The 17,500-nt window shown below is 42.1% G+C and overlaps 1 protein-coding gene across 2 annotated transcripts in view; it reads left to right on the top strand.

Moving 5' to 3' along the window:
* Positions 1-985: 985 nt before the first annotated feature.
* The window catches only part of SRFBP1 (serum response factor binding protein 1), a 44,349-nt gene continuing 27,834 nt past the window's right edge, over positions 986-17,500 (top strand). The window contains exon 1 of one of the 2 annotated variants that reach the window (XM_083702416.1): positions 986-1,164. In XM_083702416.1, coding sequence (XP_083558542.1) covers positions 1,135-1,164 — 30 coding nt within the window. In that variant the 5' untranslated portion in view covers positions 986-1,134. Of the gene's footprint in view, positions 1,165-1,289; positions 1,508-17,500 lie in introns of those variants that run through there. The other variant, XM_083702417.1, reaches the window with a different exon arrangement.

Here is a 17,500-nt window from a genome sequence, read left to right as displayed (position 1 = left end):
TTGCCACCGATCAGCGTGGGAGTAGCCAAGAGGAGGCAGCTGCCCTCCGAAAACAACAAAAATCTGAGGTTCTGCTCCCCCAGCAAAGATCCTGGCTATGCCCATGCCCACCCAGATATGTTGTTTTTTTAAAAACACAGATAGTTTCTCATCATATTTATGAGAAACCTCTCAACTCCTTTCCCGCTTTCCACGCCACTCTTTTTTATTTCATTAATAATAATTTTTAATAGTTTTCGTTTACAATCCAGTAACAGCCTCATTATAACAATACCAATTTATAATACAATTATTCAGTGCTTCTTTTCCGGGGGGCGGACGCATACCCCTAAACATTTTGTGAATCTAAGTTTGGCCTCATTGAGCGGCAGTATTTCAATATGAGTAGGAAAATGAGAGCACCCCTAAATATTTTTTTAGGAAAAAAAGCACTGCAATTATTAATACCAATCGTTCAAATACCTAATTATAATTCTTCTTTTTTTAATTTTAAACCCCTTTTCACTTAACAATAGGAAGGGAACCTACCCCAAACGATGCTGACATAAAAACCTTATGCATGTGCCAATTTGGAAAAACGAATTTTTTTTTAGTGTGTTTATCCCCCACCCTCTCCTCTTTCCCCACTGGATACCACATTGCCTTACAATGAACATAACCAAAAGACTACTGATGATGATGATTATGATGTATTGAATTTGTATTGAATTTATTGATGATGATTGAGGATGGTGATGTATTGATGTATTTATTGATGATGATGATGATGTATTGAATTTATATACCGCCCTATGCCCGGAGGTCTGAACCAGAAAAGAAAGAAAGGAGAGGAGAGAGAGATTTCACGTTCCTTTGTCATTCATGAAAATCTTTCATAAAAATCATTTTTAAAAGCCCACAGAGCTGAAGCGGACTCGAAAGCAGCCAGCTTGTCCTCCTAAACCATAGAGGCTGAGCTGCAGAGCGGCACCCGGAAGGAGCGCGCCGGAAGGGCCGCGCACGCGCGTTGTTGTTTCGCTCGCGTCGGTCGTGAGGAGAGACGCGAGGGGCGGCGAGTGTGTGCTGCCCGCGTGTGTTTGGACGCCCAGCCGTCCCTTCCGCGGAGCCCCGGTGCGCGCGATCCAAGGGGAGGCGATGGCGCAGGCGCTGAACCTCAACAACGAGGTGAGCGGAGGGGGAAGGCGCCCGGCGGGTTGAGGGTGACCGGTCGGGGAAATGCGCGCGCAGGGAGGGCCGCGAAACGGCGCCCTGGCCCAAGGGAGTCGAGGGCGGGAGCTTCGCTGAGTGAGGATCAGGGCCCTCCCAATAAACGCCGCCTTCTGAGGGAGTCCTTGCGCGGGGTTGGACTGGATGACCCTTGGGGAACCCTTCCAGCTCCGTGAAGCTCATCCCACCGCTGGGCAGGAGATGTCGAATTGCAGATTTAGGCGTGGGACCTTGAAGTATTGGCTTCGGATGAATTTAAATCCCACCGGTCTACTACCCTTAGTAAAATAGAAAACAAAAGGTAAAGGGCGTCTGGATGGTTAAGTTCAGTCACAAGCGACTATGGGGTTGCAGCGCTCATCTCGTTTTTCAGGGTGATGAGTGCTGCACCCCCATAGCCCATAGGTAGTCAAACTAAGGGCCGGATCAGGCCCAATCGGCTTCTAAATCCGGCCTAGTGTGTTTTTACATGAGTAGAATGTATCGTTTTATTTAAAATGCATCTCTGGGTTATTTGTGGGGCACAGGAATTCATTCATTTCCCCACAGAAAATATAGTCCGGCCCCCCACAAGGTCTGAGGGACAGTGGACCGGCCCCCTGCTGAAAAAGTTTGCTGACCGCTGATAGCCGAATTCAACTGGACTTTACTATCCAGGGGTCCTTTACCTTGTTTAGGTAAAGGTAGAGGGACCCCTGACCATTAGGTCCAGTCGTGACCAACTCTGGGGTTGCGGCGCTCATTTCGCTTTATTGGCCGAGGGAGCCGGCGTACAGCTCCTGGGTCATGTGGCCAGAATGACTAAGCCGCTTCTGGCGAACCAGAGCAGCACATGGAAACACCATTTACCTTCCTGCCGGAGCGGTACCTATTTATCTACTTGCACTTTGATGTGCTTTCGAACTGCTAGGTTGGCAGGAGCAGGGACCGAGCAACGGGAGCTCACCCCGTCACAGGGATTTGAACCGCCGACCTTCTGAACGGCAAGCCCTAGGCTCTGTGGTTTAAGCCACAGCGCCACCCACGTCCCTTACCTTTTATACCTTTACCCTTATGGTGTGTATTTTTATATTGTAAGCTGCCCTGGGATCTAAGGTTAAGGTAAAAGACCCCTGGACAGTTAAGTCCAGTCAAAGGCGACTATGGGGTTGTGACACTTATCTCGCTTTCAGGCAGAGGGAGCTGGTGTTTGTCCACAGACACTTTCTGGGTCATGTGGCCAGCATGACTAAACTGCTTCTGGCACAACGGAACACCATGACGGAAGCCAGAGTGCACGGAAACACTGTTTGTTTACCTTCCCGCTTCAGCAGTACCTATTTATCTACTCGTGCCGGTGCGCTTTCGAACTGCTAGGTTAGCAGAATCTGGGACAAAGCAACGGGAGCTCACTGCCGCCAGGATTCGAACTGCTGGCCTTCCCGATCAGCAAGCCCAAGAGGCTCAGTGGTTTAGACCGCAGTGCCACCCGCTCCACTACTCTTAGTATCACAAGATCTTCACGAGAGCACTTGGACTAAAATGGTCAACCCAACGCTTTGCGTTTCTGGTTTATCACCGCAACAGTTATTAACACTGGGCTTCGGTAAAGCAAATAATTAAGTCAGACACCGCCTATATATCGAGCGACAGAGTAATTTGGCCACCAGAAGGAAATTTTGTTTGTGGTATGGTTATTTGCCACCTAGTCGTTTTGACCCGTTGGCACTCTATCTGCAAAATGTAACAATTCCAAAATACAGGCGTGCTTTTACTTACGCAAGATGGAATATACTTCCTTCAACTGTACGTGAGGGTCAGTTTCAAAAAATCCTACTGGAAAAACAGTTATGTGTCTGTGGAGATGGCAGTATTTAGTCAGTGGCTCATGTGTTTCTGGCTCGCACTCTTTATAAACATTTGAGGAGTGAGGTTATTACCCCTCTATTATTGTCCATGCGGGGTCGCTCAACTATTGCTACTGTGTCCTTTCTTCCAGCAGATCAAGATAGTCAGGTGACAGCAAAAACTGCAATTTTTTTTAGGAGGGAGGGGCTATTAGAATAAGATCTATTATTTGATTATTGTTATAAACCTCCAGAATGTATTTTGTATAATTAAGTTTTTACTTCTATCTTCGGTATATTTTATTTTATTGCTATGGCTAGTGGCTGATGCAAATAAAGATGTTTCTTCTTCAGGAGCTCTGCCTCGGCTGTTTTGGCTTTGTATGCTGCTGCAAAACTCCTGAGCTTGCTCAGTGTCCGTTGCCCTGCAGATATCGAGAGTAGTGCCCATTTGTTTATCCATAGGGTCATAGAGTTGAAAGGGACCTGGAGGGTCATATAGTCCAACCCCCTTCACAATGCAAGGATCTCTTTTGCCCAGCGTGGGCCACAAACCCACGAACCTAAGAGTCTCATGTTCTGCTGACTGAGCTATCCCACACAACATTTCCCAGGTGCCTTTTCTTCCTCTTAGAACAGCTGCAGCCCCATGCTCTGCATGTTTACCCTCAGAAGTAGACCCAATTAAGGGTGCAGTGAGTTGCAGTATTGACTTTCCCTCTCGCCAAAGGGCCACTGTGTTAGGTCACATCCACAGCATACATTTAAAGCACTGTTCTAACATGGTCATGGCTACCCGCAAAGAAGCCCGGGAACTGTAGTTTCTTAAGGGTGCTGACCTCACAGTCCTACTATTGCCAGCACCTTTAACAAACTATAGGGTTCTCCATGGCTGTTAAACTGTTATAAGAGCACTTTAAGTCTGCGGTGTGGGTATCGTCTTAGTCTTTTACAGCAAAAACAACCGAGTGTCTTGTCACACCTGAAAAAAACAATCACATTTATTATAGCATACCTTTTTTTGCAACTTTTCAAAACGCATGTTTATATTGATTAAATGACCTGTGGTCCACAAAAGTTTACGTCTTAATACTCCTCATGTTGACCCAATTTGGTTGAGACATTAACTTTGCCTTTCCTCCATTTCTGTGCCTTTCTTTTCTCCTCCTTTCTTTCTTTCTTTCACACACACCTGTCTTCATTATCTTCTTTTCATAGTTTTGTGTTTCATGTTCTCCCACATCTTCTCTTTCCCTGTTTCATAGTGTTGCTGTGCATTTTCTGTGCAGAAGTAAAAGAGCTGAAAACTGAAAACTCTGTTGAGTGGGCAGGTACTACTGCCAGTGGTGGCCTTACTGGTGGTAGCCAGCACCGGCCCTCAAAACAGGGAATTGCGGGAGTAGGGAAGGTGTGGAACTGAGCCTGTTAAGGATTTGCTGGTTCAGCTACTGGTTGGGTCTCTATGCTGCACCAGCATGGATTGGGTGCAGTGAAAACCGGAAGCTTGTGGCCATAAGTGGCAGAGCTGCAGATGCATTGTTCTGTACTGCTACTTCTTCCTGGGAGTTAGACTAACTCCCTAAGGCTTACAAAATACTTAAAGACACCAATTGTGAAGGAGAAGGTTGGATTTCTTCGTACGTGTGCATCTCTTTTGTGATTGCATGGAACAGCATCATGTCCTTGACACCTGAAGAAGTAGGTCAATTTCTAAGACTGTAAATGATGAACTTCTCTGTCCTCTAGTGTCCCACTGTAGATCCAGTTAGATCCCTTGACATTCAATTATGATTCTTTTATTTGACAACTTCCAGTGGGATCACTTTGTCAGTTTGTTACACCAAAAAACAAAGCAGGTGAAGTAAACTCTAGTTCATGAAAGCTTATTCCATAATAATTTTCTTAGGCTTTAAGGTATCGCATGATGCCTTATTCTCTTTCATTGGGTGTTTAATATATTGTATACTTGCACCAAGTTTACCCTTGCTATCTTTTATGCTTTTTAACGTTAGTTTTAATTGTTTGATAGTTGTCATGCTTTATTCTGATTTTAGGTGGGCTTTGTGTTTTGGTTTTTTGCTGTTCTTATTGTGAATTGTATTTTCTATTTTAGATTTAGATCTGACACACTTGCAAGTGCTAAAAAATACAAGAAGTGGTAGAAAATGTTTGAGGTTACAAAAGGATCATACGTTCCGGCAATACATTTAATTTTGCGGTTGTTTGAATATCAGTGTTGTTGTTGTTGTTGTTTAGTCGTTTAGTCGTGTCCGACTCTTCGTGACCCCATGGACCAGAGAACGCCAGGCACCTCTGTCCTCCTCTGTCCTCCACTGTTTGAATATCAGACTTAGAATTTAACACTGGTTTATACTATATGATTTTTTTTGTAAAATTCACGCTATACTTAATCTGCTTCTCCCTGCTGTCCAACTTGATCATGCAGCACCATGGCTGCAGTTTGTTTCATATCCATGCAAAGCACGTTTGCATCGGAGATAGCTGTTATTGGGTAAGAACTGCATGAGTGTGTTGTTGACTAGGAATCGGTAGTAGAGAAAAATACTTATTATTTTATTCAATTTCTAAAATGCCCTTCGTAATCAGTTACGATCCCAGGACTGTTTACAAAACCAGTGTCATATTAAAACAATGACGTTCAACCAACAGTTATATTTTTAATCAGAACAGCAGACATCGCTCATAATCACTTCTCAAATTAGCTTCCCCAAAAGATCAGAGTAAAGAGGTAAGTCACCAGCTGGGTGCCAATAATGATGTCACCAGTCATACCCCCAAATAAGTTTCATAGACAAGATGCCAACACAGAGAAGGCCTTATCGCATGTCATTTGTCATATGAGCCTATCTTAATGCACAGGCAGGATAATAGGAATATATAGCCACAAGTGAAGAAGCCATTGTGCTGTATTTGTGTGAATATTATTGATCTCATTCAAGTCTCTGAACTGTTTGGAAAAGAAAAATAATCTATTCATACATTGGTATGAAGCAGAATTCATTTAAGGTTGGTGCTGGAGCAGGGAATGATCCCGATTTGCAATTATACTTGCGATCTGGAAACAACCTTTTCCCGGAGACCTAAACAATCAGCGATGCATCATTCATTTGTATAATAGAATCTTGTTTCTTCTGGTCATAACTTTTTGGCAGAGAATAATCTAAAGAAAAAAATTAAGATGAAATGGTAACATATTTAAAAATATACTCGTAAAATGGCTTTATGCGCATATTATACTTGAAAATGTTGCTAGGTGGCAGCACAAAATAAGTAATAAGCTCCTCCTAACCCCCACCCCTGCACTGCTTGTACAAGTTCTCTTGCAAATGTGCTTAATTTACAAACTGATTAATTTAAAGCCTTAAATATATGTACTGTTCCAAATAGAATTGTGAGATGTATTCTTTTAGGACAGAATCCCCCAGCCCTAAATTTATGTATACATTTTTAATGGCACTTGGGCATTTGGGGTGAAACTTCAGGACTTCATTCTGTTTTCCTGTAGATGGAACATAGCAAAGCCCTCTCACTTATTTTGTGAGGATTTTGCTCTAGTGGAATAAATACCACTGCTTTGTTTCTCCCATTGCATCTGTTATATTTAAGACCTACATTGGCTCCCAGTACATTTCCGGGCACAATTCAAAGTGTTGGTTCTGACCTTTAAAGCCCCGTATACCTGAAGGAGTGTCTCCACCCGCATCACTCAGCCGAGGGCCTTCTGGCGGTTCCCTCACTGCGGTTTAGAGAAGTTTTTAATGCAGGGATAGGCAACCTAAAGCCCAGGGTCCGGATGCGGCCCATTGGCCTTCTCAATCCGCAGACAGTCTGGGACTCAGCATGTTTTTACGTGAGTAGAATGTGTGCTTTTATTTAAAATGCATCTCTGGGTTATTAGTGGGGCATAGGAATTCATTCATATTTTTTTTCAAAATATAGTCCGGCCCCCCACAAGGGCTGAGGGATGGTGGATTGGCCCACGGCTGAAAAGGGTTGTTGACCCCTGTTTTAATGTTTGATATTGTCACTTTTTTATTATTTTTATTATTAATATTCTGTTGGGAACTGCCCAGATGGGGGGTATAAGTAATAAATAATAATAATAATAAATAATAATAATGATGATGATGATAATTTTAGTGAATCAAGTGGAATTGTAAGCTAGGTGAATCAAAACAATTTGTGTATATTGTTCAGTGGGGCTTACACTGTTAGAAATATATTTAGGACAGTATCCATTGGTCTAGTTTACATGTGTATTAGCAGGAAGGTTCACATGTCACACAAAATTATAGCTTTGTGAGGCATGCATTAGCAGGAACAAAGTATTGATAACTTAAAATTTGCATCCTCTCTTCTCCTCTTCCTTCTCTGCAGCTGCAACAAGTTCTACAGCAGTTTCTTCCCCTGCTTTCCCTGAATCCTGGATTGTCTTGTTATCCAGACCAAGGATCATACTTTATAACAAACTTTGGTAGGTTTTAAATCAAGCCAATGTCTAACTGTGGTTTCTGAAGCTCACTTGTTTAACTTGGAGTTTGATAGAGAGCACGATCCTTGGTCTGGACAACACACGAAGTTGATTTGGTAATGGAAAGCAAAACTTAAAAGCTACCCAACTTGTCCGCCCAGCTGCAAGGAGGAGAAGTGGGAAGGCTGGTGGTTTCTTCGTGCTCATGCACATCTCAGAATACCATTTCTAGGCTATAGAAATCAAATCTTGAAAGTAGGTTTAGAACTGAAAGGTCATTTCCTAGCCCTTATGGGTTGTAGCTTGCAAAAGAGGTCTGGAACTACGATGGCCAAAAAACTCATACATCTGAAGTATAGAATGAAAGAGTAACAGAAACCCGGATTTCATGAAACTTTGAAGTGCTATAAAATTAAAACTGTTTAAGATAGAGGGGAAATATTTAAGGGGGTTTCTTTCAACCATAAGGGAAGGGTGTACACCAAGTTTCATCAAAACCCAAGACGGTGGGTGGCATGACCGCGTTGAACTGACGTGGAATGACCTGGAGAGTAGCTGGCCACAAAGATCACACACACACTTCCCTCTGCCCAGAAATAGGCTGATTTTCCCCCCTTTAATTTCTAAGGATAAGAATGATGAGCTAAATTTAGACTATTATAGTAAGTTGATAATTCTGCACATCTACCAAGTATCTGCTTCATAGAACTTTCTCAGTGTTTGCTAGAAGGCATTGGCAGACTGTATTCAATTCAATTTAGTCTTTTTATCCAAAGGCATGAATGTGTAGATTGTTAAGAAGGAAACCATTCTTAGGTTGCCCTAAGCCTTTCTTCGTCCCTTGAGGATACGTGTAACAAGTTTGTCTCTTGTTTAAAATAGTTTAATATTCTCTAGCAAGTTCTTTAGTAAGAATTTCCTGTGATGGATTGAGTTCTGCTGAAAAAAAATCTCTTGACATTCTTTCGGACCATGTCAGTGTTCTCAGCAACCATTCCGATAAAGCTTATGAAATTTCCAAGCTCAGCCTCTGAGATAGAATTTAGAAGAACATTTTTCCCCTAGGATCTCTTCCAGCAGCTATTATTCAAGTTTTGAGTTGCCACATCATCAGTTGCAGAACATTAAAAGCATACTGTGACCAGCAGATTCAAGCACATTTGCTTGCAGCAGATTATGAAGAAATTAAAAATGAAACAGCAGCCTGCATACTTGTTGCAAACTGAGCAGTATTAAATGAATATAGATGAAAATGAGATTTTGCCTCCCCCTTCTGCTCAGAGTGGTTTGTGTGAAGTGCATTTGGTTGGGCCACGTAGGCTAGTTAGAGGTTGCCAGAAATAAAACATGTGGCTGCTTACTTGAGCTGGTGCGTAATAAAAAAATTGCAAGCTCAGTCATGGGAGCTTGCTGTAGACTATATTTAAAGGAGCTGTAGCATAGCTGTGATGAAAACACTGACTGGTTAACTGGTAAAGCTACAGGTGTCTAAAATAGATATTAATTGTTCCAGGTGACTTTTAATCAGAACTGATCATTCATTTTACTTATTGTATATGACATCCCTTCCTTTTCAGTCATTGAACTGTTGAACACAACATTCATATTTTTTTTTTTGTAATTGGCATGAGGCTGTTTTTTTGGGACTAAACTCTGAATGTCATTCCTAAACCCGAACAGTCACATTGTGTATAACTGAAACTGTGATGCGTACAGTTCAATTTGATTTGGTGTTTTTCCAGCATATGAAGGGAAGATGCAGGTTCCCCCCCCCCCAAGTCCACTTCTCAGTCTCTCTTCTGATTCAGTGACCCCCTACTGCATGCAACACATCACAAAATAGACGTTCCTGAACCTCCTTAGTAGAAAGATGGCAACTTTTGCCTGCCTTCTCACCAGGCTCTGCAGTTCATTTCATTTGTTTTTGCATGGTTCCCTGCTCTAGTTCTGCTGGCGAAGGCTTTGCAGTATGGTGGTTAGAATTCTTTTTGTTTAACTTTCTGATCCTGTCAAAAACAAGAGGGGCACAAACCACAGCTTACACTCTCTTGGTGTAAACACTAATTTGAACCACTGAGCTTATGTATCTTGGGAGCTATGTCCCTGAGCTACAAGGATCTCTTCTTTCAGCTTAAATGGAGCTACATGCTCAGTAGGTGATCCTCAGTTGTGTCCTGCTTGGCTGTGCTTTTCTTAATCCACAGCAAATATTGACCACAGTCCCAACCATGACACTCTGCACATGTCTAGAGACCCCCTTGCCACTTACTGTTCCCAGGCTCCACAAGTAAATTGGGGCATTAAGTGGGACATTCTGCCCCTCCCCTATACTTTCCCAGCTCTATACCCATCTCTCCACCCCCCCCCCCCACTCAGCATAAACTAACAAGGAAAAGGAATAAATTAGTTTGGAATTCTCTGCCATGCTTTAATCTGATTGTCCTTTGCTTTAGAAACACTCGCCTGTTTGGTTTAGGTTGCCCTGGGGAAGATAAAACAACTAAAATTCTAATTATCATGATGATGATAACAACTTGACCTCATTCATTGCTCTCTCACCACCACACTCTACCCATATACAGTGTAGGGATAGTCATGCCACATGCATATCTTTTTATGTTTGGAGCATTTGAAATGTGCCATTTAAATGCCTTCTTTACATGAAGCTAGTTTAACCAGGCCTTCGGCTGATTAATATTCTACAGCCTTTTGTGTTTGCAGGTGGGTGGTTACTATTTTGTTGCTTCCATTTTAACTATTTATTTGTGCCTTAAAGGGCAGTATATAAATCAAACAAACAAATATATGTGGGAATGTTGTAATAATGTGTAATTTATCATTTGAAAAGAATGTGGAGTGTGACATTGGTTCTTGGTATCTTTCTTCAATGTTTCTTCCACATTAACAGGGATTTTGTCAGTCTTCAAGATATTTTTGAACAAGTCAGCAAACAATGGTGTTGATAGTACCAGCTAGGTTCACAAGTAAAAACTTTTGATTTTTGTGACTTGGCAAATAAGATTTAACATCCAGGTTAACATTCCCATTTTATATTTCCCGTCATTTTAGGAGTGTCAGCTGTTACAAGTTTTGGTTATGAGACCATGTATTTGGCATAAGAAAAAAAATTATTTCTTGCAGCGACTCCATAATAGATGGTGGAATATAGGTGGCCAGTATTACGTATGCAAGGAATGCCAATTGTCAGAAATGGTTGGGAGGAATAATGGTATACACTACCCTAGAATGAGATATAACTACAGCTGTGAACACAAGTATGCCACGCTGCAAGAGTCATTATCGAACTTATGGATAATGGATATTTCCTTCCCAGTCTTGGTTTCTTTTTGACATTTAAAGAGAGTACAGAGTGGAGAACCAGTGGATGTGGAGAGGAGGTGCTTAAAACCTTTCTGATCATTACAGTATTTATTGATTTGGATGGGGAAAAGCTACACAGAGGAAAGGGTTGCAGGGGATAAGCTGTGGTGGGAACAGGTGAAGTACCTGTTGTTTTCTAGCTGCTTCTCCTTGCAACTGTGTGATTCTGCTTTGTATATCAGAGCTAAGCACCAAACTGGAAATCTTTCTTGGGCACTGATATTTAGTTCCAATCTTAGTTCTTTTTTTCTTTTTCTTTTTTCTTTAAAGAAAGCAACCACAGCAGGTAATGGATTAGTATCCATACGAAATTAGTTGCACTTAAATTCCCTTTGCAGTCATTGGGACAAATTGCTCATTACTTAAGTCAAATTGATTTCAGTTCATTAACTTTTTGCTCTACAGTTTTCTAGTGTGTTTCTTTTTGTCTGTAGCTTTCTCTCACTGTGATGATTATGCTAATTTGTAAGTGATTATACTGACTTCCATATTATAATCCAAATAAGTTTAGCTAAGTGAAGCAATTTAGTCTATATTTGGTCTTTGTATTCCATCCAAATTGGATTGGTAGCTTATCATATTTGAATTAAGGCAAGCCATGAGAATAAAGCAAAGAAGAATCCAACAAGTTTGAAAGGGAACTTACAGCTTACTGCCAATTTAAGAGAATTGTGGCCATAGCATGTGTGTTCTATATAAAGCTTGCTACAGCTGTTTTCATGTCAGTTAAGGAGGCCTGAAAAAGGGGCTAGAATCTAAAATTAAGAAAACATCATTCTCTTAGAACTGACCATTCATAAATCTTCATTTTATTTATTTATTTTTTGCAAAATGATTTAATCTGCTAAAATATATCTACTACTGATTTAAGTGTAGGTATTCCTTTGTATATAATTTTAAGTTTGCAATGCCTACAATTGTGGCAGCAGTTGGGGGGGCACTGCTGCCAAGTTTATCTGTGTACATTTCTTCACTCAATACTCTCTTCATGCGGGAATGCTGAACAGTAGAAGAAATATTGTTTTACAAAAATTCCACAAAGTAGGCAGACATTTTGTAAGGAAATACTCCTCACCTCCTTCTTAGTTTTTAAAGCATTTTTTTTTCCAACTGAAGAAGGGAAATCTGCTTGTAATTGAAATAACACACCCGCATCCATCTCGTACCCTAATTTATGTCACAAGTCACGGGTTATTAGTCTCTGTTTTCTAATGGTTCCACAGACCAACTTGAAAAGCAGGTGCAAAATTTGATGCTTGCTTGCGTAGCAGTTGCTCTTGGGGCAAGCAGGTGATCAGCTGCATCTGTCTTTCATCACCACCACCACCTTCCAACATGAAAAAGCATGTTGCTGTCAAAAGATGTGTCTGGCATCATCAAAACTCTCCCTAGGGTCCAGTGAAGCCTAGGATGCTGGCAAGACAAAGCTGTTTTAAGACTGGAGATTGCTATCAGTCCCAAGGCAAAGTGTCTGCCAGTTGCAATTTGCAAGATGCTTAAGGAGGAGTGCATAATAATGGGTACAGAAAAGCCAGTGCTCTCAACAAGATTGTCCAGGTAAGGATGTCTAGGGGGAAGAGGAAGGGAGTGAGACTTAGCCTGTCGGAACAAAGCAGGGCAACCTGAGTGAGAGAAAAGTTTTACTTTACCTGATGCCAGATCACTTATTTATTTCACCAGTTTATCTTGCTCTACAGCAAAAAAGCAAAAAGCCAAGCCACCCCTATGTTCTTGTTGTTTAGTCGTTTAGTCGTGTCCGACTCTTCGTGACCCCGTGGACCAGAGCACGCCAGGCACTCCTGTCTTCCACTGCCTCCCGCAGTTTGGTCAAACTCATGCTAGCAGCTTCAAGAACACTATCCAACCATCTCGTCCTCTGTCGTCCCCTTCTCCTTGTGCCCATCTTTCCCAACATCAGGGTCTTTTCCAGGGAGACTTTTCCTCTCATGATGTGGCCAAAGCATTGGAGCCTCAGCTTCAGGATCTGTCCTTCCAGTGAGCACTCAGGGCTGATTTCCTTAAGAATGGATAGGTTTGATCTTCTTGCAGTCCATGGGACTCTCAAGAGTCTCCTCCAGCACCAGAATTCAAAAGCATCAATTCTTCGGCGATCAGCCTTCTTTATGGTCCAGCTCTCATTTCCATACATCACTACTGGGAAAACCATAGCTTTTACTATACGGACCTTTGTCGGCAAGGTGATGTCTCTACTTTTTAAGATGCTGTCTAGGTTTGTCATTGCTTTTCTTCCAAGAAGCAGGCGTCTTTTAATTTTGTGGCTGCTGTCACCATCTGCAGTGATCATGGAGCCCAAGAATTGTCATTGAGAAGCCAGTCCCAGCCCTCAGGCTCACAACATAGGAGACACAACATGAAAGGAGAATGGACAGGAGGGGAGTAGGAAAAATGAGCTCAGGCACTAATTCTTAGTTACAGAGATCTTGTGGTGAATTGCAGGAATGGAAAAATTAAATGAGGAAGCCAAAATTTGCCAGTCTTAAGAGAAGCCACTCTCACATCCTGATGCAAAGGCTGTTTGGGGGCAAATTCACACTGTGATTGCTGAAGATAGCCACTGCCATGTGCAAAATTAAGCTTTGTTCATGATGCTGAAGACACTTGAAAAAGTGACCTTGGCAACAACATTCAGCAGTTGGATGGTCACCGGGTGCTGATGTCTTGTGGGCTCAGTGGTCATATGCCTTGAAACTAACAGAATTGAAGTGCGATGGGAATAGTGTCCCACTGAATGGCTTCCAAGTTAACATTGTTAGAATCATAGTCAAACCTGCATTTTAAGTTGTTTTATAGATGTATATTCTAAGATGTATATATCTAAGTGATGTAATAGTGTCCTTTGGCTTTTACTATAAATTCAGTGTCAGATTTTCTTGACTCTTTTTTACTACTTGGGTGTTCAAGAACAGAATGTAGCTCTCATCCTAACACAGGTTGGTGTTAATGTTTTCGTACTTTGACCTACCCACGGTGATACGCTTTAAGCTATAGATTTGTACCGTCCATGAGAGCTCTTTCCCCTTTTGGTCAGACTTTCCTATGAATGTTCTTAAATTCTTGGCTGTGGGTTCGCTTAGGTTGGACCCCTTCTCTCTCTTCAGATTTAAAGCAAGCCCCCAAAGTAGCCAAGCATAACATTTTATTCTAATGCAATACATCTTTCCAATATTTGCCACCCCTTACAAGGTCTTTACAATGTATAATCTTTGGCTGTGATCCAGTGAGTCCTTTTAATACACCCTCTTAGCATTCCATCACCCTCCGCAATCTCTAAAGCATGCCTTAAACTTCTCTGCAGTTTGTTAGTTGACTAGGCTCTGCTAGATTTTTTTCTTTCTTAAACTCGCTGCACCACAGTTGTCATGAGTGGAATAATCAGATGCTTGGGATTCCATTGGGTGTAGGAAAGGAAGCAAGGAAGTGTATTTGATTAACATTCTCAAGTAAGTTTAATCTGTAAGCCTTCTCAAAGTCGGGTTTATTTTGGCTGCATGGGAAAACATGATTACAGTGGAGTAATTGCGTGAGAGTCAAATGAAGTGATATTTGAAAATGGCGCAAGAATGACCTACACTTGTGAATTTGCTAGAGGAGGCATGGTGGACACATGGACCGCAGAAGTGCTGCCATTCCAATTTCCAAGTTTAGAACATGAATCCCCATTTCCTTTTTCTTCATTCTCATCTGGCTCTAATCCAGTTCAAACCTTACCATGCACGATGCTGCCCTTCCTCTTCCCTCCCCCTGCGATGCTCTGAAATTGCTATGTTAACCATCTTTAAGTATCTTCAGTTCCAAGCATGGATTTCCCAACCATCTGCTACATATTTCCCCATACCCAGGTCAATGTCTTGCATTGTTAAGAAAATAACATTTACATTAGAAATATTAATGTTTACATTTCAAAGCACTGCGGTTTGCGCAAACATCCCAAGCCAATGTGTTCCCACCATGTGCACAGTTGATATCTATTGGCTTTTGCACTTTACCAGCCCCCTTGGATGAATAGGGTCCTGGCTTTTGCCCCAAACCACACAACAAAGGAAATTGCATGTAAGTGAAGAAGTAAACACTTGTTATATCAGCCTAGCAATACAGACTCGGTAGCTGGGAAAGAGCTCTTGCAAAGGCAGAGGAGCAGCAACAAAAAGTTCAGTCCGACAGCAAAGGCCAAGGTTACTGGCAAGAGCTCCAAGACTTCAGGGGAGCTGCTATGTTGTTTCAGTAAATTTCCCCGCCTCTCTGCCAAGCTTTTAAGCAGGGAGAGGAGGCAGATGAGTAATGAAGTCCATAGACAATTACCGTGTTTTTCTGTGTATTGGACGAGGTTTTTTGACTCAAAAATTACGTCAAAAAACGGGTTGTCCAATACATGGATAGTGGCATAGGGGGAGAAGCGGTGCGCCGCCAGCCAGCTCATTGGTGAGAGCGCAAATTCCCCCGAAGGCACTGCGCATGGCGGGCGCTCCCTGGATCGTTTCCCGCACAGCGGCATCAGAGAAGGTTGTGCTCCCAGGAGCACAACTTGCCCCGATGCCGCTGCATGCGGGAAACGATCTAAGGAGTGTTTCTTGCCCGCAGCTCAACAACTTTGGGTCATCTCCCCTCATTTTACTAAAATTGAGTTCCCCAAAATGGGGGGGGGTGTCCTTATACAAGGTGATGTCCTATAGACAGAAAAATACGGTATTTCCAGGACTCTGAGGGCAATGGTAGGATCTGCAGAAGCTGGTTGGTTTGCCAGACACATTCTAGTCCCTTCACATTTTCTGTCAGGCCACCAGACACCCAAGTCATTGCATGTAAGGTTATGTATTGCAGTGTTTCCCAACCTTGTGCCTCCAGATGTTTTTGGCCTACAACTCCCATCATCCCTGACCACTGGTCTTGCTAGCTAGGGATGATGGGAGTTGTAGGCCAAAAACATCTGGAGGCACAAGGTTGGGAAACACTGATGTATTGCACAAAAAGGCCAGCTGTTCAGCTGCTACAGCATCGCTGACGTGCCTGAGCTCATAATGATTCAGGAGACACATACATGCGCAGTTAACAGTAGGTAAGCCCTCTTGCATGGAAAAGGAAAAGTCTTTGGCTCCTTTCCCTTCTGCTATTTCCTCCAGTTTGGTGAGCACAAATAGGTCTTGCAGTTACAGAATCATACAATTGTATTCATACAATTTTCACTGCATTCATGCTGCTAACCCAGAAGTGGCTTCAGCTAACACCCCACCGAAGCCAGTGAAATCCTCTTTGAACCAGTCTTCGGCATCTAAATGCAAGGTCAGATCTAATAGCTCTGTCAGGCTGTGGGAAATCCCAGTAATTTAGTAAACTGCACTTCCAGAGAACTCTGCCTCCATCTTGTCTGGATTGGGCACCACTTTATTACCTTTACTCTCTCTCATTGCTGATCCAAACACGTGTTTAGAAGATGAGTAAAAAGGAAAAAGGAGAAATTGGAAGCATATTGGTTGAAATAAGCTTGCTGGAGATATTGGACACCAGCTGATTTTTCCACATTATACTGATTTGGATTAATGTGCCAAATCAGTATAAGATAACATGTCCATATGTTCTTACGCCACAGGGTGTGTCCTCTTTCTTGCATTCATGGCCAGCAGTTAGTTGACCTTTGGTTAAATGGGTTCCTAAAAATATACTATGTCTCCACACGTAGTCCTGGAAAGAATAAATTAAATATTGGATAGGAAGTTAAAAATATATGTTTGAGTACGTAATGATCTGCTGTGATTCTCTAAATTGTGGGCCTTGCCTGTGCCTGGTTGTTGTTGTTTTTATTATAGCTTGTGAACTTTTCATCTATATCAGCTAACGTATCCATGGAAGTAGGTGGGTTTGCCGTCAGTTAGCCAGATCTGTGACAGGCAAGAATTGAACTTGTGCAGCTATTCCGGCTAGAGAGAATGTATTAACAGCTGCAGACGTGTCAAAATCCAAGGCACAGTCCCTTGTTGGGGAGCAGTGTTGTAGTGACAAGTCAGATGTACAAGTCTGAGCACCTGATTCCTTAGGATAACGTTGGAAATCTGGTTGGAACAGGTTGGATGGGCAGGTGCAGGAAAGAAGATGGGCCTTGTTTGGCCCTGAAGTTTTGGCAGAGAAACATTTATCTAGGGTGGCCAAAAACAACTGATGGGAACCCCAAGTTCAGTTTGAGTACTTGTTGTTTATAAACTCCATTTTCATATCCGTACTTAAAAGAGTGGCCTAGTCAGTTCCGATTAAAATATTTTTATTTTTTACATCACAGTTTATTTTAAGCTGTGTGCGTTGAGCCTTTTTCCTTATAAACACTATCAGGGATAATATTTATGGACAATCACTTGCTATTACAGGCATCGTTTATTTAAATTTTGACTCTGCAGAAGTGTTTTTGCAAGCCAGTGCTTCCTGTTTGCACGGTAGTAAGATGGAACCGTAGCATGACACGGTCACTCTGGCCAAATTTCTAATTCCTGACCCAATTGGTTTCAAATATGCAAACACTTCTACCTTGCAATAAACTGTTTTTAAAGGGTTTTAGTTTTAGTATCATTTTACATCAATATTTGTTCCA

The sequence above is a fragment of the Podarcis gaigeae genome (genome assembly GCF_964106915.1).
Source record: "Podarcis gaigeae genome assembly, chromosome: 11".
NCBI lineage: Eukaryota > Metazoa > Chordata > Lepidosauria > Squamata > Lacertidae > Podarcis > Podarcis gaigeae.
This window is presented reverse-complemented; position numbering and strand designations above follow the sequence as displayed.